Source organism: Nansenia antarctica (genome assembly GCF_963989245.1).
Source record: "Nansenia antarctica genome assembly, chromosome: 1".
Lineage (NCBI taxonomy): Eukaryota > Metazoa > Chordata > Actinopteri > Argentiniformes > Microstomatidae > Nansenia > Nansenia antarctica.
In genome coordinates, this window is record NC_137674.1 from 23,162,799 (window position 1) to 23,186,815 (window position 24,017).

At 50.0% G+C, this 24,017-nt stretch overlaps 1 protein-coding gene across 1 annotated transcript in view; it reads right to left on the reverse strand.

The window, feature by feature from the left end:
• Positions 1-24,017, reverse strand: part of ccdc88c (coiled-coil domain containing 88C) — a gene marked incomplete at its 3' end in the record, with an annotated part of 82,502 nt that overhangs the window by 9,313 nt on the left and 49,172 nt on the right. The window contains exons 19-29 of the mRNA XM_080540625.1: positions 22,404-22,565; positions 21,495-21,772; positions 20,492-20,635; positions 19,125-19,311; positions 18,725-18,870; positions 18,168-18,257; positions 17,158-17,459; positions 15,102-15,302; positions 14,845-14,919; positions 13,462-13,530; positions 1,896-2,158 (exon numbers count right to left, since the gene is read on the reverse strand). Coding sequence (XP_080396751.1) covers positions 1,896-2,158; positions 13,462-13,530; positions 14,845-14,919; positions 15,102-15,302; positions 17,158-17,459; positions 18,168-18,257; positions 18,725-18,870; positions 19,125-19,311; positions 20,492-20,635; positions 21,495-21,772; positions 22,404-22,565 — 1,917 coding nt within the window. The remainder of the gene's footprint in view (positions 1-1,895; positions 2,159-13,461; positions 13,531-14,844; positions 14,920-15,101; positions 15,303-17,157; positions 17,460-18,167; positions 18,258-18,724; positions 18,871-19,124; positions 19,312-20,491; positions 20,636-21,494; positions 21,773-22,403; positions 22,566-24,017) is intronic.

Consider the following 24,017-nt stretch of genomic DNA (forward strand, 5'->3'; position numbering starts at 1 on the left):
TAACGGTATAGTACACAGAGCTAACGGTCTGCTAATATTGGAAGTAGCTAGCTAAGGAGGTTCTAGAGGTTCTTATAGAGGTTCTAGAGGTTCTTATAGAACAGTGGTTCTCAAACCTCTCCTCGGGGACCACCAGCCGTTCCACATATTTGATCTGTTCCACCTCCAGCACACCTGATTCAACTAATCAAGTGCAAAGCAATTATGGTTTGTACTTGATTAGGAGAGGTTTGAGAACCACTGTTATAAAGGTTCTTGGCCCTCAATTACAGCAGCCATTAAGTTCCAGGACTAAACAGCCAATCAGACACCAGTTAATCTGTTCACTGGCAAGAAAGGCTTTTGGAAACAGAGAGACGGATTACACACACATACTCTCAGACACTCAGACACATACACATACTCTCAGACACTCAGACACACACATGCACGCACACACACACTCTCCCAGCTCCTGAATAAAGCTTTTGTAAACAGAGAGATGGATCACACACACACACACACACACTCAGACACACACACATGAATGAATGAATGGTCTTTATTGTCATTGATATAGTACAGGTACCAAACAACGAAATTTGGGAGGGGGGGCTCCCCTGGTGCTAGGAAAGAAAGAAAAAAAAAAAAAAAGAAGGGAAAGGAGCTGGTTTACACAAATAAAGGCTATGTACACTATCCACTATGCTATACTGTACAACTAAAACCCTGTGCTGTACTCTATGCTATGCTATACCTATTCTAACCTATTGCTGTACTCTATGCTATGCTATACCTATTCTAACATTTCCTATTCTCTGCAACCTTATGTACCCTAGGGTTGTCATATTGCACATAGTGTTATTGCACATTCATTTAAAGTGTCGCAGTTTGCAGGCTTGAAATGTACACATTTGTGCCTCAGCACCTGATTTTCAATCCAGCAGCTGCCATCAATCCGTCCAGACTGTCCAGGTAGAAGCTGAGCTTCAGTCTGTTTGTCCTTGCGAACATGGTCCTGTACCGCCTGTTCGAGGGCAGCCGAGCAAAGTGTTCGTACCCAGGGTGGGTTGGGTCTCTGGAGATCTTGGAGGCCTTCCTGAGGCAGCGTGTGTTGTACAGCTCTTCCAGAGAGGGGAGGGGGGCGCCGGTGATCTTCTGGGCTGTTCTCACGACTCTCTGTAGCGCATTCCTCTCTGCGGCTGTGCAGCTGGAGAACCAGTTGCAGATGCAGTAGGTGAGGATGCTCTCCACTGCGCACTCAGACACACACACTCAGACACACACACACACACACACACTCAGACACACCTTCCCAGCTCCTGAATAATTCATAGCCATTAATGCTGGTCTGAATAATTCATGTTAATGAACATCATGTAAACAGCAACAACACACCTGAATAATGATGCTAGTTCACACCCTCAGTGACCTCAGGGTGTGTGTGTGTGTGTGTGTGTCTTACCGTGGGAGGAGACACTGTGTGTGTGTTACCGTGGGAGGAGACAGTGTGTGTGTGTGTGTGTGTGTTACCGTGGGAGGGGACAGTGTGTGTGTGTGTGTGTTACCGTGGGAGGGGACAGGGTGTGTGTGTGTTACCGTGGGGGGGGACAGTGTGTGTGTGTTACCGTGGGGGGGGGAGACAGTGTGTGTGTGTGTGTGTGTGTTACCGTTGTAGGGGACAGGGTGTGTGTGTTTGCGTGTGTGTGAGTGTTACCGTGGGAGTTAACAGGGTGTGTGTGTGTGTGTGTGTGTGTGTGTGTGTGTTACCGTGGGAGGGGACAGGGTGTGTGCGTGTGTGTGAGTGTTACCGTGGGAGGGAACAGGGTGTGTGTGTGTGTTACCGTGGGATGGGACAGGGTGTGTGTGTGTGTTACCGTGGGAGGGGACAGGGTGTGTGTGTGTGTGTGTGTTACCGTGGGAGGGGACAGGGTGTTGCTCTCGTAGAGGAACTCCTCCAGCGTCAGCGTCTCGCTGTCGGGTGACTGGGGGCGTCGCCGAGCCGTGGGGGCGTGGCCTGAGCGGGCAGGACCCTTGGGGGACGGGGTGTCATAGGGGGCGTGGCCTGGGGCGGTGGCACTGCGGGGCAACGGTAGGTTGGCCTGGGATAGGTCGATGAGGCCGATGACATCATCACTGGAGCGGCTGGCGGAGTGACCCTGAAGACGCTCCAGAGAATCTGATTGGGCAACGAGGAGGTAGACCAATCAGGACGTTATATATCGCTAGTAGTAGTTCAATGGTTATCACACATGGTCTGGTGGTGTATGGTTTGGGTAGTAGTGTGTGTGTGTGTGTGTGTGTGTGTGTGTGTGTGCGAGGTAAGTAATATTTTCCCTCCAGCCGAGAACCTACTATCGCCTGCTAGCTAACCTGCTAATTAACCCACTACAGTAGTGGTCACCAACCCGTCGTAGATCTTTGAGACTTTCCCTGTAGATCAGGGGTGTCCAACCCGCGGCGGCTCTTTGGCTGTCTGTGTGCGGCTCTTCAATCCATTCATTAAAAGTGTTGGTGTAGCGCTCTCTCTGACAGGCCGCGTTCGTAAATTCGCCGGAGCGCACACTGGGTTTAACGTCATAATGGAACCAAGTAATTTGATTGGACAAGAGACGTGGAGGCACCAACGTTCTCAGAGCGAATTTACGAACGCGGCCTCTGTCTTGCTGCACGCTGCTGTAACCCGATACTTTTTTTTCAAGGATCATCTCGAGTCACTAACAGTGTTGCCAGATTGGATTGATTTTTCAGCCCAACCAGAGTCTAAAAACCCACCCAGAGTGATCATAAGTAGCTCGATTGGGCTGGAATCGGCCAAATCAGGCAACACTGTTCCCTAATTGTCCGTTCTGAGGAGAAGCTGTCACGTAACACGGCTTTTTGACAGTTCATTTATTGACAAATTACGGATAACAACAACAAAATAAAAATGTCAGGGAAGAAATGTACAGCTAAACGCAAGTATGGAGATGAGCACAGGAAGTTTTTAGCCGAGTGGGAGAGTGAATATTTCTTTGTGGAGCGCAATGGAAAGCCATTCTGCCTGATATGCCAAACATCGTTGGCACATTACAAAGCTTCCAATCTCCAGCGCCATTTCAGCACAACGCATGCTAACATTGACCAGGAGTTTCCAAAAGACACCGAACTTCGCAATGGTAAATTAAACAGCTTGAAAAGCCAGACACAAACACAGACCAAGTTGTTCCAAAGATTTGTTAAGCAATCAGAGACAGTGACACTTGCATCCTATCAAGTGGCCTGGAACATTGCACGTGCTAAAAAGCCATACAATGAAGGAGAGTTTATTAAGAAATGCATCACTGATGTGATGGAAATATTTTCTCCAAATGAAACACTGAAAAAGATGGCCTCAGACATCCAACTGTCACGCCACACCAAGGGACAGTGACTTTTGGGGACTTGTCAGCAGAGAGAAGTTTCCTCTTCTCACTGCATGTGCACTAAGAGTGAGTGCCTACTTTGGATCCACGTATCTCTGTGAAATGTCATTTTCACAGATGAAAATAATCAAATCAAAGTACAGGAGCCGCCTTACTGACAGACACCTCACAGACTGTCTCAGACTGGCAGTCAGTAGCTATGAGCCAAACTACAAAGCACTTGTAGACAGTATCCAGTCACAACCATCACACTGACTTGAGTGAGTAACTGAGACACAAGTACACATTACAGTTCTACTTTATAAAATGATATAATTGTAAATATGTTTGTCAATGTTAATAATATGAGAAAGTACACATTAGTTTTACTTTTGTTTTGATGTGAAAAGTGATGCTGCATAAGATGACTGCACTTAGCACTGACTGAGAAAGTACACATTACAGTTCTACTTTATAAAATGCTATAATTGTAAATATGTTTGTCAATGTTAATAAGTAAGAATAATAATTAAGTCAGTCAAGTGTCAAAATGTCAAGAATGTCAATTTGTTAACGTTGGCTAATGTTACTATGAACAAAATGATTTTATCATACATTCCTCCATTCCATGCCTTTATTTTTTTGTGTTGTAATGAAATGACATAATCAAACTTTGAATTGAATTTCAGTTATGTACAATTCTTAAAGCAAGACAGCTGCCTGATATGCTTGATACAGTCTTTTTTGTTGTTGTTGCATACATTTTAATGTTGGACCAATGCATTGTATCTAATTAAAATACAGGCAAATAAACGTCATTAAGTTGAAAGTACTATCTTGGCTGTCTTTTTCTCTCAACGCTTCAATAGGTAGATCTTGCCTTCACCAAGGCCGAGGTCAGGGATCTTGGGCTTAAAAAGGTTGGTGACCACTGCACTACAGGGTATCCGCGGTGTCTTGAAAAGTATTAAAAGTTGATTAAATCAATTTTGGGTATTAAAAATGTGTACTTTATTAAAAAGTATTAAAAAGTCTTATCACGATTTTATGAGGTCTTGAATTTTGTAGGTATTTCTCTGAATTAGACTCTGTCCAAAGAGTTTGAGTCCTAAAAACTTTTAGTAAAAGTTCGTGAATGTATTAGTTTTATTAAAAAACAAAGATGAACCGGAAATTGTGGTCTAGTGGTCTAGTCTATTGCAAACTAAACCTGTTAAGTTAAAGGTGTCACTGATGTCAACGGTTACAGCTCGAAGTGGCGGTGAGGTCTGGAAAAATATTGACAAGGTCTTTAAAAAGTCTTAGAAAGGTATTGAAATTAACCTCAAGATTCCTGTATATACCCTGCTACTGGTCCATCAGCTAACCTGCTAATCAACCCACTAGCCTACTGGTCCATCAACTAACCCGCTAACTAACCCACTAGCCAACTGGTCCATCAGCTAACCTGCTAACTAACCCACTAGCCAACTGGTCCATCAGCTAACCTGCTAACTAACCCACTAGCCAACTGATCTATCAGCTAACCTGCTAATTAACCCACTAGCCAACTGGTCTATCAGCTAACCTGCTAATTAACCCACTAGCCTACTGGTCCACCAGCTAACCTGCTAATTAACCCACTAGCCTATCAGCTAAGTGGCCTAGCAGCGCCCCCTCCACTCGTACTACTGCCTGTACCTGTCCTGTTACTGGCTCTGTCTGTCTCCCCCAGCTCCCCCATTCCTCTCTGTCTGTCTCCCCCAGCTCCCCCATTCCTCTCTGTCTGTCTCCCCCAGCTCCCCCATTCCTCTCTGTCTGTCTCCCCCAGCTCCCCCATTCCTCTCTGTCTGTCTCCCCCATTCCTCTCTGTCTGTCTCCCCCAGCTCCCCCATTCCACTCTGTCTGTCTCCCCCATTCCTCTCTGTCTGTATCCCCCAGCTCCCCCATTCCTCTCTGTCTGTCTCCCCCATTCCTCTCTGTCTGTCTCCCCCATTCCTCTCTGTCTGTCTCCCCCATTCCTCTCTGTCTGTCTCCCCCAGCTCCCCCATTCCACTCTGTCTGTCTCCCCCATTCCTCTCTGTCTGTCTCCCCCATTCCTCTCTGTCCGTCTCCCCCAGCTCCCCCATTCCTCTCTGTCTGTCTCCCCCATTCCTCTCTGTCTGTCTCCCCCAGCTCCCCCATTCCTCTCTGTCTGTCTCCCCCATTCCTCTCTGTCTGTCTCCCCCATTCCTCTCTGTCTGTCTCCCCCATTCCTCTCTGTCTGTCTCCCCCAGCTCCCCCATTCCTCTTTGTCTGTCTCCCCCATTCCTCTCTGTCTGTCTCCCCCAGCTCCCCCATTCCTCTCTGTCTGTCTCCCCCATTCCTCTCTGTCTGTCTCCCCCATTCCTCTCTGTCTGTCTCCCCCATTCCTCTCTGTCTGTCTCCCCCATTCTGTCTGTCTCGACCCACATACCTGCCTAGGGAGTTTAACGCGGTGCTAATTACATGTGTGTATATAGCACCTAGCTCAGACAGCAAAGTAGCATTGGCGCGACTATATGACGTCATTAGTAGCCAACAAAGTACTGATCCACAGGCTATTCACATCATATCGGGGGACTTTAATCATGTCGACCTGAAGGCAGTACTACCCAAGTTCTACCAGCATGTAAAATGTGCAACGAGAGGAGAAAAAACACTGGATAAGGTATACACCAACATCAAACGTGCTTACAAGGCTAGTCCGCTAGCTCATCTAGGCATGTCTGACCATGTGTCAATCCTCCTGATTCCTGCATACACTACAATGGGGAAAAGTGCTCCCACCACCACTAAGACTGTCAGAACCTGTCCAGAAGGGTCCGCTCCACTGCAGATCTGCCTAAATGACACCCTATGGCAGGAATATGAGCATGAGGACCTGGAACAGTACACGTCGTCGGTTCTGAACCACATAGTGAACTGCACCAACTCAGTCACCGTGGACAAACGGGTCCGGGTCTACCCCAACACGAAGCCATGGATGACTGGGAAGGTCCAAAAACTGATAAATGAGAGGGACAACGCCTTCTTCGCAGGGAAGCGCACACCGCTGTACAGCTACACCAGGGCCAACCTAAAGCGCGGCATCAAAGCGGCCAAGGCAGAGCACAGAGAGAAGATTGAGGAATGCCTCCTGAGCAACGACTCCAGGCGGATGTGGCAGGGGGTTCAGCAGATGACAAACTTCAGAGCCAACAGGCTCACAGCCGCAGAGGACGACCCCCTGCTGGCGGGAAAGCTGAACACCTTCTACGCCCGGTTCGACGAGGGGCGAACGGAGGTAACCACAACACAAACACCACTCTCTCCAGCTCTCAGCAGCCTCACCCTCACAGAGCATGAGGTGAGACGCGTACTGAAGGCGGTGGACCCCAGGAAAGCCTCGGGGCCGGATGGCGTCCTGGGACGGGTGCTGAGAGACTGCGCCGACCAGCTGGCCGGGGTTTTCACCAACATCTTTAACCAGTCCCTGTCCCAGGCCACCGTCCCACCCTGCCTGAAAACCTCAACTATCATCCCAGTCCCGAAGAAAAGCACGGTGAGCTGCCTAAACGACTACCGCCCGGTGGCACTCACACCAATCATCATGAAGTGCTTCGAGAAACTAGTCCGGGCCCACATACTCACACGCCTCCCGCCCAACCTGGATCCATACCAGTTCGCCTACAGAGCCCACAGGTCCACAGAGGACGCCATAGCGACGACTCTCCACGCCACTCTATCCCACCTGGAGAGGGGAAACAGCTACGCGAGACTGCTCTTCGTGGACTTCAGCTCCGCCTTCAACACCATCCTTCCAGACAGGCTAGTGACCAAACTACTAGACCTGGGTCTATCACACTCTATATGTGCGTGGATCAAGGACTTCCTGACCGACCGCCCCCAGAGGGTGCGGGTGGGCCCCCACACCTCCACAGCCCTCAGCCTCAGCACTGGGTCACCCCAGGGCTGCGTGCTAAGCCCCATCCTCTACAACCTCTACACCCACGACTTCACCCCCGTCCACCCCAGCAACTACATCGTAAAGTTTGCAGACGACACCACCGTGGTGGGATGTATCTCGGGGGGGGACGAGGCGGCGTACAGGGATGAGGTAGAGCAACTGAGCAAGCTGTGCAAGGTTAACAACCTGCTGCTAAACAAGTCAAAGACCCAGGAATTCATCGTAGACTTCAGGAGGAAAAAGTCCGAGATCCAGCCCCTGCTCATCGACGGAGAGAGCGTGGAGAGAGTCTCAACCCTCCGATTCCTGGGACACAACATGCGGGATGACCTGACCTGGAAGGACAACACTAAAGGCACCATCAAGAGGGCACAACAGCGGCTATACACCCTGAGATGCCTCAGGAAACAACACAACAAGCAGGAGATACTGGTGGCCTTCTACCACGGCGCAGTGGAGAGCATCCTCACCTTCGGCATCTCCAACTGGTTCCACAGCTGCACAACAGCGGAGAGAAACGCGCTACAGAGAGTCGTGAGAACAGCACAGAAGATCACCGGCGCCCCCCTCCCCTCTCTGGAGGAGCTGTACAAAACACGCTGTCTCAGGAGGGCCTCCAAGATCTCCAGGGACCCGACCCACCCTGGGCACGTACACTTTGTCAAGCTGCCCTCGAACAGGAGGTACAGGACCCCGGCCGCTAAGACAAACAGACTGAAGGACTGCTTCTACCACAGGGCCGTCAAGGCCCTGAACACAGAAAAGGCCTAAGTTCTGGGCCCAGGACAGTCCGGACGGATTGTATGGCAGCTAGTGCTGAGGCACAAACATGTACATTTTCAAGCCTGCAAACTGTGACACTTTAAAATAATGTGTAAAAATACTCTTTGTGCAATATGACAACCCTAGTTGACTATCTGTGCAGTATAGTACAGTGGATTGTGTACATAGCCTTTATTGATGTAAACCAGCTCCTTACCTTCTTGTGATTTTATGCATCTATGCTTTTTCTAAAATGTGTTTTCTTTTTCCTTTCCTAACACCAGGGGAGCCACCCCTCCTAAATTTCGTTGTTTGGTACCTGTACTGTAGCAATGACAAATAAAGTCCATTCCATTCCATTCCATTCCTCTCTGTCTGTCTTCCCCAGCTCCCCCATTCCTCTCTGTCTGTCTCCCCCATTCCTCTCTGTCTGTCTCCCCCAGCTCCCCCATTCCTCTCTGTCTGTCTCCCCCATTCCTCTCTGTCTGTCTCCCCCAGCTCCCCCATTCCTCTCTGTCTGTCTCCCCCAGCTCCCCCATTCCTCTCTGTCTGTCTCCCCCAGCTCCCCCATTCCTCTCTGTCTGTCTCCCCCAGCTCCCCCATTCCTCTCTGTCTGTCTCCCCCATTCCTCTCTGTCTGTCTCCCCCAGCTCCCCCATTCCTCTCTGTCTGTCTCCCCCAGCTCCCCCATTCCTCTCTGTCTGTCTCCCCCATTCCTCTCTGTCTGTCTCCCCCAGCTCCCCCATTCCTCTCTGTCTGTCTCCCCCATTCCTCTCTGTCTGTCTCCCCCAGCTCCCCCATTCCTCTCTGTCTGTCTCACTCAAGATGACGGAGGAAAGCGGTCTGAAGCGTCGGACATGTACGCAGATAAAGGACAGAAACAGCGTTTTCAACCAAGTGGAACATCCAGTACCTTCAGGAAGTATTCAGACCCCTTCACTTTCACTTTTCCCAAATGTTGTTGTGTTAGAGACTCAATTTAAAATGGATTCAATTAAAACAATTTGCCATCAATCCAGACACAACAACCCGTAATGACAAAGTTTTTTTATTTTTTTATGTCTGTACATTTATTAAAATTGAAGTATTCAGACCCTTTGCTATGACACTGATACACAATACAAAAATGTCATCAACTTTGCATATGCGGGATTTGCACTAAACTTAATGCTTTGTAGTAAAACCAAATAAACACATTTCCAGCCACTTTCTTTGCTGTTTGTTGAATTCAATGTTGCAAACACAATTATGGATATTTTATTTGATTATTTTCCATTAAGGGATTCTTTTTTGCCAATTAGTTATAGTTATTAGTTTTGTAGAGTGACTGAGATTTGATTTGATTTGATTTATTCGGATCCCCATTAGCTGATGTAAAGCATGGCTGAGATGGTGGTTGGTAGTCGCGTAGACACCCGGGTGGGGCTGCCTCACCAGGGCTCGACATTAACGCCGTTTTACTTGTCCGGAGCAAGTAAAACTTTCGCCGGGTTTGTTTGCGCGAGCACGACGACGCTGCTAGATCCCGGATATTTTTACCTGTGTGCAGGAAGAACAACAGACGGCACAGGCACGAGACCAGACTAGATGATTGTGGAGTGAAGAAAAGCGTACTCGCCTGTCGATCACCGTACGCTTTGATAATATCTTCACTCACGATCATTTAGTCTAGTCTGGCGCCTGCGCCGTCTTCCTTGTCCTGAGCCAGCAGGGAAGTCCCATCTCAAGTCAGACCTGCCCCTCTAGAACATTCGCCTGCTCAGACACTCCATTCCTACTTTCACCCCATCACGACCAGATCCCAGCATCCTTGGTCCAGCAGAACTTACAGATCCCACAATCCACCTGGTTCATTTCAGCCTGACCCCCATCGACCATTGTCCTCAGGAGCTCCATCGTGAGGAACATCAGAGTGGTGGGGGGGGGACCACACCTACTGTTTTCCTGGAACAGCTGCCCACAGCACTACAACAACACCCAGAGTGCACCGGACTCAATTTACTTGTTGGGTCGAATGACACCAGCAAGCAGCAGTCTGAAAGAGGGATTTCAGACATCTCCTGGCTACACACCTGTCCACAGGTAAAAGGATCCTGATGTCTGGTCCAATTTCAACACTGGGACCTGGCTACGGTCGCTTCACCAGGCTTCTCTCTCTCCACACCTGGCTCAAGGCAGAGTGCCCAGTACAGTACACAGTACACAGTACAGCCCTGGGTGAGTACAAGAGAGACAGACTCCATCCCAACCGCACCGGTGCACACATCCTCTCTGCAAACATGGACTTTGCCATCCAGTGCACTGTCATAGCTGACAGAGACACTCTATGCCCCCACAAGGTAATCTAACCCTAACCCTTGCCAATAGAACAAAGTTACCTTGTATGGTTACCACTATTTGTCATGGTTACTACAGGGCTACAAGGACTACTAAACAAACACTCCCTAAACTCTGCCAGTCGGAACTAAGTAAGTAAGTAAGTAAGTAAAGCACCTTTATATAGCACCTTTCATACAAGAAATGCAGCTCGAAGTGCTTTACAACAGGGGTAAAAACATAAAGTGAATAGAAAAACATATACAATATGCAATATAAAAACATCTACAAATTCTTTGATTGATTGATTGATTGATGCCATCTACCAGCAGCTGAAGCCCACCCCCCCTTCACCTCCCTCTACGGCTGATACGACTGTTCCTCCACCTCCACATCCCTGTTCCCTCTCTGACACCTTCCCAGTGGACATGGACTCCATCATGAAGCTGGTCTCTGGTTCCCGGTCGTCCTCCTGCTCCCTGGACCCCATGCCCACCTCTCTGGTCAAGGCTAGCCTGCCTGTCCTCTGCCCCCTCATGTTCGACATCATCAACTCATCTATCTCAACTGACTCCATCCCCGCTGAACTGAAAATGGCTGTTGTCACACTCATCTTAAAGAAGCAAGGCCTGGACCCAGACAACCTCAGTCATTTCCGATCCATCTCCTACCTCCCTCCCCTTTCTCAGCAAGATTCTAGAACGTGCAGTTGCCTCTCAACTCCAGAACCATGATGTCACACCACCAACTGTTTGAACCACTACAATCCAGATTCAGGGCCAAGCACAGCACTGAAATAGCCCTGGCCAAGGTGGTCAATGATCTCCTCTTGGCTGGGGTGGATGATGGCAAAATCTATATACTCATTCTCCTTGGCCATTCCGTTGCTTTTTCTTTTTTTGATTTGATTTAGTTTATTGACAAAAATACAAATACATAGGCCAAGCAATGATCCTGCTTGTAATTGTCAGGGATAGAGCGATAAAGTCTGTGACTTGTTTCCGTCGCTGTCCCTGGTGTTAAAAAGGACCACGAGGGGAAGGGGCCATACCAGCAGCCACTCCCATACAGTACAACAGAACAAACAGACAAACAGGTCCTTGATGTGTGAAGACGAAGCGCATCAAAACAACAAACAAGTCCATAAAAACCTCCTAGACATGCTGCATGCATATAATTTAGCATGGAACATACAAGTGCTTCTCCTGTCCTATAACCCTCTATTTGGTTTACAGTGGAATATTGCTAAACAGCTGTATTCTGATCCTTGCCTTGAAAGCTGCTGTACTGTCAGTTTCTTTGAAAAGGAAAAAGGCAACTTGTTCCATTCCACTACACCTGTATATCTGAATGAAACTTCTCCTCTTTTTTTACTGTGTCTACAGGGAATGGTTGACACCATCTAACACATCTAACCATCTGCCGAACGACCCTCGGCATCACCGGAACACCCCTGGCTTGGTTCAGATCATACCTGTCCACCAGGAGGTAGTACGTGTCCCTTGGGGGGGTCCAGATCTGCCCCAGCACCATACAAGGCGTCCCTCAGGGCTCCGTTCTTGGCCTGTTACTGTTCACCATCTACCTCCTCCTACTTGGCCAGATCCTTTGGAAACAGCCTCAAATTCAACACACATGCTGATGACGCCCGGCTCTTCACACTGAACCCTCTGCCGTCCTTCCTCCCCCCTCCATCATCTCCTGCGTCTGTTGAAATCAAAGAATGGATGACCACTAATCTTCTCAAACTCAACAGCAATAAAACGGAACTCACGGTTGTGGCACCCAAGACCCTCCTTCAAAAGATCAGCAACCGTGTCCTCACCAATGATGGCTGCTCCATTTGCCCCTTCTCAGAGGTTAGGAACCTGGGGTCTTGCTGGACCCAACCCTTTCCTTTCAACCCCACATACGATCAGTCACCAAGTCTTCTTACCTAGCATCTCAAAACCATCTCCTGTCTCCCCCCTTGACTTTGGGGCGGCTCGTGCCTAGCTAACTGACCTATTCCACCCCTACACGTTGTCTCCAATCCTCTGACACTGACCTCCTAGTCATACCCTGTTCTAGGCGACGCACACTTGGCGACCGAGCCTTTTCTGTTGCTGCACCCAAGCTGTGGAACACCCTTCCACCAGCCATCCAAGCTGTGGAACACCCTTCCACCAGCCATCCAAGCTGTGGAACAACCTTCCACCAGTCAGCCAAGCTGTGGAACACCCTTCCACCAGTCATCCAAGCTGTGGAACACCCTTCCACCAGCCAAGCTGTGGAACACCCTTCCACCAGCCAAGCTGTGGAACAACCTTCCACCAGCCATCCAAGCTGTGGAACACCCTTCCACCAGCCACCCAAGCTGTGGAACACCCTTCCACCGGCCATCCTAGCTGTGGAACACCCTTCCACCAGCCAAGCTGTGGAACACCCTTCCACCAGCCACCCAAGCTGTGGAACACCCTCCACCAGCCACCCAAGCTGTGGAACACCCTTCCACCAGCCATCCAAGCTGTGGAACACCCTCCACCAGCCATCCGATGCTCTGGTACTTTCAGTACATTCAAGACTGGACTCAAGACCCATCTGTTTAGACTGGCCTTCCTACAGCATGGCATGGGTCCTGAGGAACACTATTAACCCTAACCCTTCCTACAGCATGGCATGGTCCCAACACTATTAACCCTAACCCTTCCTACAGCATGGCATGGTCCCAACACTATTAACCCTAACCCTTCCTACAGCATGGCCTGGTCCCAACACTATTAACCCTAACCCTTCCTACAGCATGGCCTGGTCCCAACACTATTAACCCTAACCCTTCCTACAGCATAGCATGGGTCCTGAGGAACACTATTCCCCATAGTTGCTTGAGCTATTCCACCATTTAAAAAAATATTGATTATGATTTAATCTTTTTGTATTTTTGCTTTTTTTTTTTGTACAGTGTCCTTGAGTCTGAGGAAAGCGGTTTTAAATTAAATCTATTATTATCATTATTATTATTATTATTGTGTGTGTGTGTGTGCGCGTGTGTGTGTGTGTGTGTGCGTGTGTGTGTGTATGTGTGTGTGTGTGTTACCTCTGCAGTTAACAGGAGAGCTGCTGCTCGATGTGTTGAGGCTGAGGTCTGCAGAGGACGGTCGATAACCTGGAGAGAGAGAGAGATGTTACCACTAGGAGAGATGTTACCACTAGGAGAGATGTTACCACTAGGAGAGATGTGTAGAGAGATGTTACCACTAGGAGAGATGTTACCACTAGGAGAGATGTTACCACTATGAGAGGTGTTACCACTAGGAGAGATGTGTAGAGAGATGTTACCACTAGGAGAGGTGTTACCACTAGGAGAGATGTTACCACTAGGAGAGATGTTACCACTAGGAGAGATGTTACCACTAGGAGAGGTGTTACCACTATGAGAGATGTTACCACTATGAGAGATGTTACCACTAGGAGAGATGTTACCACTATGAATGGTCTTTAATGACAATAAAGACCATTCATTCATGAGAGATGTGTAGAGAGATGTTACCACTAGGAGAGATGTTACCACTATGAGAGATGTTACCACTATGAGAGATGTGTAGAGAGATGTTACCACTATGAGAGATGTTACCACTAGGAGAGATGTTACCACTATGAGAGATGTTACCACTAGGAGAGATGTTACCACTAGGAGAGATGTTACCACTAGGAGAGATGTTACCACTAGGAGAGATGTTACCACTAGGAGAGATGTTACCACTAGGAGAGATGTTACCACTAGGAGAGATGTTACCACTAGGAGAGGTGTGTAGAGAGATGTTACCACTAGGAGAGATGTTACCACTAGGAGAGATGTTACCACTAGGAGAGATGTTACCACTATGAGAGATGTGTAGAGAGATGTTACCACTATGAGAGGTGTTACCACTATGAGAGATGTTACCACTAGGAGAGATGTTACCACTATGACAGATGTTACCACTAGGAGAGATGTTACCACTATGAGAGATGTTACCACTAGGAGAGATGTTACCACTAGGAGAGGTGTTACCACTATGAGAGATGTTACCACTAGGAGAGATGTTACCACTAGGAGAGGTGTTACCACTAGGAGAGATGTTACCACTAGGAGAGGTGTTACCACTAGGAGAGGTGTTACCACTATGAGAGATGTTACCACTAGGAGAGATGTTACCACTATGAGAGATGTTACCACTAGGAGAGATGTTACCACTAGGAGAGATGTTACCACTAGGAGAGATGTTACCACTAGGAGAGATGTGTAGAGAGATGTTACCACTAGGAGAGGTGTTACCACTAGGAGAGGTGTTACCACTAGGAGAGGTGTTACCACTATGAGAGATGTTACCACTAGGAGAGATGTTACCACTAGGAGAGATGTGTAGAGAGATGTTACCACTAGGAGAGGTGTGTAGAGAGAGAGAGAGATAGGGAGAGAGAGAGAGAGAGAGATCACCTGTGTTTCCATGGAGACTGCTCCCAAACATGGTGTCAGGAGAGTTCAGGCGTGAGTCATCATCACAGAGGAACCCTGAGGGGGTGGGAATCAGTCACGCACACACACACACACACACACACACACACACACACACATACACACATACACACACACTTACATTTTTGACATTTAGCATGTAGACTGTAGAGAGACAGAGATGGGGGGGGTATGGGGATGGGGGGGGGGTGAGAGACGGGGGGGGGGGGGTCCCGTACCTTTAGGCCTGCGAGGTCTGGAGCTGGAGTTGGGGCTGTGGCCCAGCGCTGAGCTGTGATTGGTCGGGGTGGAATGGGACACGCCCCCCAGCTCCACGCCCCGCCTCCTGAAAGATTCTTCAGTCCTGTTGATGTTCTCACTGCTGCTCCCTGCTGGGCCAATCAGATCCCTGCCTCTGGAGACCCCGCCCTCCTTCACAGCTATGACCAACGAGAGAGCAGTTAGAGATACAGTAGGACCAATGACAGAGCAGGTAGGTAGAGGAGGACCAATGACAGAGCAGGTAGGTAGAGGAGGACCAATGACAGAGCAGGAGGATAGAGGAGGACCAATAGCAGCACAGAGAGCTGCAGACAGGACGCGGTCAGGGCAGGTGCACAGGTGTGTGTGTGTGTGTGTGTGTGTGTGTGTGTGGCGGGGGGGGGGGGGGGTTAAAGGGAACCATGGTTATTAAGACATGGAGGCCTTAATACGCTCTAATTGCCTATAATCTCCTACTAACATATGTTGGCAGAAAGACATGAAATATGTTCATTATGTACATGCAGACAGGACAAGAATTATGGACAGATGATGGGGGAGGGGAAACGAGTTATTACTGTCTGTCTGCCTCTCTTTGTCTGTCTGTCTGTCTGTCTGTCTGTCTAACTGCCTGTCTGCCTGCCTCTCTCTGTCTGTCTGTCTGCCTAACTGCCTGTCTGTCTGCCTCTCTCTGTCTGTCTGTCTAACTGCCTGCCTCTCTCTGTCTGTCTAACTTCCTGTCTGCCTGCCTCTCTCTGTCTGTCTGTCTGCCTAACTGTCTGTCAGTCTAACTGCCTTCCTACCTGTCTGCATGTCTGTCTGCCTGCCTGAAAAACATTAGTTTTTACTGTTCTCAACATCACACACTTCAGCTGATATCAGCTGATACACACACACACACACACACACACACACACACACACACACACACACACACACACAGGCAAAGCTGGCCTAGTAAAAGGAGGCTGTGGAGGCTGTAGTACATAGAGGCTGTGGAGGCTGTAGTACATAGAGGCTGTGGAGGCTGTAGTACATAGAGGCTGTGGAGGCTGTAGTGCATAGAGGCTGTAGTACATAGAGGCTGTGGAGGCTGTAGTACATAGAGGCTGTGGAGGCTGTAGTACATAGAGGCTGTGGAGGCTGTAGTACATAGAGGCTGTGGAGGCTGTAGAGGCTGCGGTAAACGGAGGCTGTAGTAAAAGACTTACTGCAGGTTCTACAAGAGTCCAGTCAGCCTCTCAGTCTGTGTGTGTGTGTGTGTGTGAGTGTGAGTGTGTGAGTGGGTAGAGGTGATGATGATGATGATGATGATGATGTTAGAATGCCTCTCTGGGGCAGGTGGTGATGATGTCAGAGGTGATGATGTCAGAGGTGATGATGTCAGAGGAGGACCAGAAACGGAGGCGTCTGGAGAGAGAGCGCCGCCCGGGGGGCGGGGTCCGGGGGGGGAGGGGCTTCTCCTGGCTCTTACTCCGCAGGAAACGGTAACGTTTGGCGGAGGCTGTGGGGGGCGGGGCCAGGGACAGGGCTGGGGGCGGGGCCAGGGGCGGGGCTGGAGGGGGGTTAGGTTAAACACATCACCACAGACAGAGAGAGAGAGAGAGAGATGGAGAGAGAGGGAGTGAGTGAAAGAAGAAGAGTTGTTAACAGAATGATCTGATCAGAACCAAACAGTCCAGAAGAGAAAAGATGTGGCCATGCAGTAGAACCCAGTAGAACCTAGTAGAGACAGTAGAACCTAGTAGAACCCAGTAGAACCCAGTAGAACCCTTAACAGGACAGGAGAGGAGGGGAGGCCTTGTGATGTGTCTGTGGCGCTCCCTAGTGGAAAAGAGCAGGTGGTGCAAGACATTCTTCTGGACATTGTTTGTTTGTTTCCTTTGGGATCACCCCCCTCCCTCCCTCCCCCTCTCCCTCCCTTCCTCCCACCCACTTTCCCACTCTCTCCCCCCCCACCCTCCCTCCCCCCCTCCCTCCCTCCCTCCCGCCCACTTCCCACTCTCCCCCCCACCCCTCCTCCACCCCTCTTACCTCTGGAGTGTGAGTGTGTGAGGGTGGGGGAGGGGGCGTGGTTGTGGTTGAGCTGCGTGTGACCGTGACTGTCCTCCGGAGAGTCCAGGCTGAGGTGGGCGTGTCTGGGGGGGAGGGGGGGGGGAGGCGGGGGGAAGGGCGTGTCGGGGAGGTCCAGGGTGGGGGGCGCAGGGAGGGGGAGGTCTGGGGCGCTGCGGACCCTCTCCCTGGTGGAGGAGGAGGAGGAGGAGGCGCAGGGAGGGGTCTCCTTCTTAGGCTTGATGAGCTTAGCTAGCGCCTTCGCCCCCGACCACTGGGTCCTCCTGATGGGGGGAGGGGGGGGTCAAACTGTTATAAACACCTTACAGTACACAGGGTTCCTACAAGCTTCAACAAGTAAAATTTAAGACCTTTTTAAGACCTTTGGATAGAGTTTTAGACCTATTTATGACACCATATGAAAGCTTTTTGTCATCCTCCAGGTGATGAAATTAGGGATTTCACTGCCATACAGACAAAAAAGTCTGAAGGATATATGAATATAAAATAAATAAGTCCCATATTTACTCAAAAGTACATTTTCATTTCCGTGTAAATAGATGTGGTCGGACTGATTTCCTTGCAGGATAAGCTAATCTCATTTTTAAGACCAAGCACCTCATTTTTTTGACCTAATGACTTGAATGTGAGAACTTTTTAGGCCTTGTAAATCGCATTGCTGGATTTGAGATCAGAGACACACTTTAAGGCTTTTAAAGACCAGCGCAGGAACTCTGCTTACAGTACAGTACTAAGATGGTGTGTGTGAGTGTGTGTGTGTGTGTGTGTGTGTGTGTGTGTCTGTGTCTCTGTCTGTCTGTGTGTGTGTGTGTGTGTGTGTGTGTGTGTGTGTGTGTGTCTGTGTCTGTGTCTCTGTCTGTGTGTGTGTGTGTGTGTGTGTGTGTGTGTGTGTGTGTGTGTCTGTGTGTGTGTGTGTGTGTGTGTGTGTGCCTGTACTGTGTGTGTGTGTGTGTGTGTGTGTGTGTGCGTACTTCTTGGGCGCGGGGTCGTAGAACTTGTACTGGTCCATGATCTTCTCCTCCAGCTTCTCCTTCTGACGCCGCAGGGAGTTCAGCTTGTCTCTGCAGGAGGAGACACACTGTTACACACACACACACACACACACACACACACACACACACAGACACAGACACAGAGACACAGACACAGACACACACACACAGACACAGACACAGAGACAAGAGACAGAGAGACACACTGTTACACACACGCACACACACACACACGCACACGCCACACACACACACACACACACACACACACACACACACACACACACAGACACAGACAGGAACACACACAGACACAGACACACACAGACCCACACACAGACAGACACAGACCCAGACACACACAGACACAGACACAGACACAGACAGACAGAGACACAGACACACACTCCTGGTGGTACTGCCCCCCCCCCCCCACCTACATGTACAGCTTCTGTTCCTGGTGGTACTGCCCCCCCCCCCTCCACCTACATGTACAGCTTCTGTTCCTGGTGGTACTGCCCCCCCCCTCCACCTACATGTACAGCTTCTGTTCCTGGTGGTACTGCTCCTTGCTCTCCATGGTTCTCTCCAGCAGCGTGTGGTTCTGCTGGCTCAGCATCTGGACCTGGCTCAGCAGGTGGTGGTTCTCCTCCTCCAGGCTGGCCTTCAGACGGGCCAGCAGCTGCACACACACACACACACACACACACACACACACACTCTTAATACAACACCTGTGTGTGTGTGTGTGTGTGTCTGTCTCTCTCTGTCTGATTGCCTGTGTGTGTCTGTGTGTGTCTGTGTGTGTGTGTGTGTCTGTCTCTCTCTGTCTGATTGCCTGTGTGTGTCTGTGTGTGTGTGTGTGTGTGTCTGTCTGATTGCCTGTGTGTGTGTGTGTGTGTGTGTGTGTGTGTGTGTGTGTGTGTGTGTGCCTACCTCACAGTGGTTGTTCAGCTTGGTCATGTTGAGGTCCAGCTCCTGGTTCTGGTCCTTCAGGGTGTCGTAGTGGGCCTGGCAGCGGGTCGCCTCCAGCTGGGCCACGTTCAGGAGCGTCTTCATCTCTTTGGTTTGGACCTGCAGCCCCTCGTACTCTTGACGCAGCTCGCCCTGACTCTGGGTCAGCCTGACAGCACACACACAACACAGTGTTTCCTCTATATGCACGACTGTGGGTTATTACATGTACTGCTGTTCTCTGGTTCATGTTCTTATACTAGTGCTCAGTATAGAGTATTTTAAATGAGCATTGGTAATGTCGTCTCTGACAGTGTTTCCTCCAGGATTTTCCACATTAGGGGCGCTCATCTTTCGCGCGTGCGATTTTCCACGTGCACGCGTATGAAACGCGCACGCGTTCGGCAGATACCTTCATTTTCCACAACACTGTACAGGCGAAGGTCCTTGCAGATATACCCAGATAGACTTAATCTACCCAGAGATAGACTTAATCTACCCAGAGATAGACTTAATATACCCAGAGATAGACTTAATCTACCCAGAGATAGATTTCATCTACCCAGAGATAGACTTAATCTACCCAGAGATAGACTTAATCTACCCAGAGATAGACTTAATATACCCAGAGATAGACTTAATCTACCCAGAGATAGACTTAATCTACCCAGAGATAGACTTAATATACCCAGATAGACTTAATCTACCCAGAGATAGACGTAATCTACCCAGAGATAGACTTAATATACCCAGAGATAGACTTAATATACCCAGAGATAGACTTAATCTACCCAGAGATAGATTTAATCTACCCAGAGATAGACTTAATCTACCCAGAGATAGACTTAATCTACCCAGAGATAGACTTAATATACCCAGAGACAGACTTAATCTACCCAGAGATAGATAGACTTAATATACCCAGAGATAGACTTAATATACCCAGAGATAGACTTAATCTACCCAGAGATAGATAGACTTAATATACCCAGAGATAGACTTAATATACCCAGAGATAGACTTAATCTACCCAGAGATAGACATAATCTACCCAGAGATAGACTTAATCTACCCAGAGATAGACTTGGTCATTTAATATTTATTTCCCCCACTGTACACGGCGACCAATCAGATGCTGTTACACTCTCTGAACAGACGAGGGCGGCAGTGAGCGTGTGTGTGTGTGTGAGCGTGTGTGTGTGTGTGTGTGTGTGTGTGTGTGTGTGCGTGTGTGTGTGTGCTTGTGTGTGTGTGTGCGTGCTTGTGTGTGTGTGTGTGTGTGTGTGTGTGTGTGTGCTTGTGCGTATGTGTGTGTGTGTGTGTGTGTGTGCGTGTGCGTGTGCGTGTACCTGGCCACCTCGCCCCTGAGGCTGCTGTTCTCCCCCAGGACCAGGCTGTTGTTGTGGATCTCCTCCTCCAGACTCTCCCTCTCCCTCTGGAGCCTCCGCTCCACCTCCTCCACCCCCTCCTTCTGCTGCAGCAACACCAGGTACCTGAGAGAGGACAGGGGGAGGGAGGGGGGGAGGGAGGGAGGGAGATAGAGATTTCCTTGTATGATGGATGTCATCTCCCCCCATCTAAACCAGGACAGCACGGCTCCCCCCCCCCTACGACCATTAACCCCTCCCCCTCCTCATTAACCCCTCCCCCCTCCTGATTAACCCCTCCCTCCTCTTCATTAACCCCTCCCCCCTCCTCATTAACCCCTCCCCCTCCTCATTAACCCCTCCCCCCTCCAAGCCCCTCCTCTATATTACCTCCATCTATCAATATTGTTAAAATGAAGATCAAATGTCCATAATAAATATGCTGAAAAAGACAAAAGAAGAAAAACTAAAAAGACAAAGAATGTCTTTCATGGGGTATCCTGTCTTTTTCACTGTATGTGAGTGTGTGTGTGTGTGTGTGTGTGTGTGTGTGTGTGTGTGTGTGTGTGTGTGTGTGTGCGTGTGTGTGTGTGTGTGTTAGTGTCTCTGTGTGTGTGTGTGTTAGTGTCTCTGTGTCTCTGTGTGTGTGTTAGTGTCTCTCTGTCTCTGTGTGTGTGTGTGTATGTTAGTCTCTCTGTGTCTCTGTGTGTGTGTGTGTGTGTGTGTGTGTGTGTTAGTGTCTCTGTGTGTGTGTGTGTTAGTGTCTCTGTGTGTGTGTGTGTGTGTGTGTGTATGTTAGTCTCTTTGTGTGTGTGTGTGTGTGTGTGTGTTAGTCTCTCTGTGTCTCTGTGTGTGTGTGTGTGTGTTAGTGTCTCTCTGTGTGTGTGTGTGTGTGTGTGTGTTAGTCTCTGTCTCTGTGTGTGTGTGTGTGTGTGTGTGTGTGTTAGTGTGTGTGTGTGTGTGTGTTAGTGTGTGTGTGTCCTACTGGGTGTGCAGGCCTCTGTGCTCCGCCTCCAGGCGTCTGTGGGCGGTCTTCAGTGTTGCATGATGGGAGATGAGGTTCTCGTACTCGGCCGCCTGGCGCTGGTGGAGGTCCAGGAGGCGCTGGTGGTCCTGCAGCACCTCCTCCCTGGCCGCCCGCGCCTCCTCCCCCCGCCGCACGCACGCCTCCCCCTCCCCCTCCAACGCCACCACCTGGCCCTGCAGCACGGCATTCTGGGACATCAGGGAGGCGCCCTGGGAACAGAGGGTGGAGTTCTCCACCTGGAGGTGGGGGAGAGGGGTGGGTTGGCGGGCGTGGTGGGGGCGTGGGGAGTGTGGGAGGGGGGTGGTGTGTGGGGGGAGTGTGGGAGGGGTGTTGGAGGAGCGTGGGGAGGGTGGCAGACGGACAGAAAGGGTTGAAAAAAGGGGGAGGTGGTTCTTTCTTTCTTTTTTTTTACTTAGTTTTTATTTCAGTTTCAGCAACTTGTACAATCATGTCATGTTTTGTCTACTGTTTTTTCCATTATTTTAGCTGTACACGTATGGTCTATGAGTGTGGTTCAAAGCAAGACACACAAAGCAAAAAAGAAGGGGGAGGAACTTTAACTCCTTTGGCGCCGAGGGTGAGGTGAGACGTCACCCAAACTGTCAACTTCTAGACGCCACGGTGACTTTATCACACGTTGTGTGTGCGTGTGGTTGTGTGTGTGGTTGTGTGTGTGTGTGTGGTTGTGTGTGTGTGGTTGTGTGTGTGTGTGTGTGGTTGTGTGTGTGTGTGTGTGTGGTTGTGTGTGTGTGTATGTGTGTGTGGTTGTGTGTGTGTGTGTGTGTGGTTGTGTGTGTGTGTGTGGTTGTGTGTGTGTGTGTGTGTGTGGTAGTGTGTGTGTGTGTGTGTGTGTGTGTGTGTGTGTACCTGCAGCTTGGCGGTCTGTGTGTGCAGGTGAGTGTTCTGCTCCTGCAGGGTGGCTGCGTGCCTCTGTAGCGCCCCCTGCTGGCTGCAGGTCTGGCTGCTCTGCCTCTCCTGCTGCCTCAGCTGATCCTTCAGCAGCGTCCGCTCTGTCTGCAGCATGGCATTCTGGGACAGACGGTTAACAACCGTTTAATCATAATCGAAACAAAAATAGAGGTAGGGGCTAGGAGGTAGGGGCTAGGAGGTAGGGGCTAGGCGGTAGGAGGTAGGGACTAGGAGGTAGGGGCTAGGAGGTAGGAGGTAGGGACTAGGAGGTAGGAGGTAGGGACTAGGAGGTAGGGACTAGGAGGTAGGGGCTAGGGACTAGGAGGTAGGAGGTAGAAGGTAGGGGCTAGGCGGTAGGAGGCATGGGCTAGGAGGCAGGAGGTAGGAGGTAGGGACTAGGAGGTAGGAGATAGGAGGTAGGGGTTAGGAGGTAGGAGGTAGGGACTAGGAGGTATCATTCCAAAATACATTCTTCTGCCTCTAATCCTAGAAAACTGTTCTCCACTTTCTCTTCACTCCTTAATCCACCTCCTCCCCCTCCTCCTTCCTCCCTGTCCGCCGATGACTTTGTCACCTACTTTGAAAAAAAGGTGGACGACATCAGCAGCACCTTTTCCCCCCCACCTCTCCCTCCTCCTACTAACGATGCTAACACCCATTCCAAACTCTCTCCTCGACACTCGGTCTCTGGCTTGTCATCTTTTTCCCCCCTCTCCCCCGATGAGATTCTCAAACTTATCACATCAAAGCGGGCAACCACTTGCCCCCTTGATCCCATCCCCTCCCCTCTCCTCCAATCCATTTCCGCCAACATCCTTCCTTACCTTACCACCCTAATCAACTCCTCCCTATCCACAGGATCTGTCCCAGCGGCCTTCAAAATAGCCAGAGTCAAGCCTCTCCTTAAGAAACCTACCTTTGACCCTTCATCTGTCCACAATTACAGACCTGTATCCCTTCTCTCCTTCCCTTCCAAAACCCTTGAGCGCGCGGCATCTAAACAACTGACTGACTATCTCCGGAAGATGGATCACTTAGACCCCCACCAATCCGGCTTCAAGGCTGGGCACTCCACTGAGACTGCGCTCCTTGCTGTCACGGAAGCCCTCCACGCTGCTCAAGCTTCCTCCCTCTCCTCTGTTCTCATTCTCCTTGACCTGTCTGCTGCCTTCGTCACAGTCAATCACCAGATCCTTCTCTCCATCCTCTCAGAACTGGGCATCTCTGGCACCGCACACTCCTGGTTTTCTTCCTACCTGGCGGGCCGCTCCTACCAGGTGACCTGGAGAGAATCGCTGTCCTCTACACAAACCCTCTCCACTGGGGTACCCCAGGGTTCTGTCCTAGGGCCCCTACTTTTCTCTCTCTACACCAAGTCTCTTGGCTCGGTAATCTCTTCACATGGGCTCTCCTACCACAGCTACGCAGACGACACTCAACTCTTCCTGTCCTTCCCCCCGTCTGATGTACACGTGGCAACCCTTCAACATGGATGGCTGACCACCATCTCAAGCTCAATCTTAACAAGACCGAGCTCCTCTTCATCCCCGGGAAAGCCTGCCCTCTCCAAGA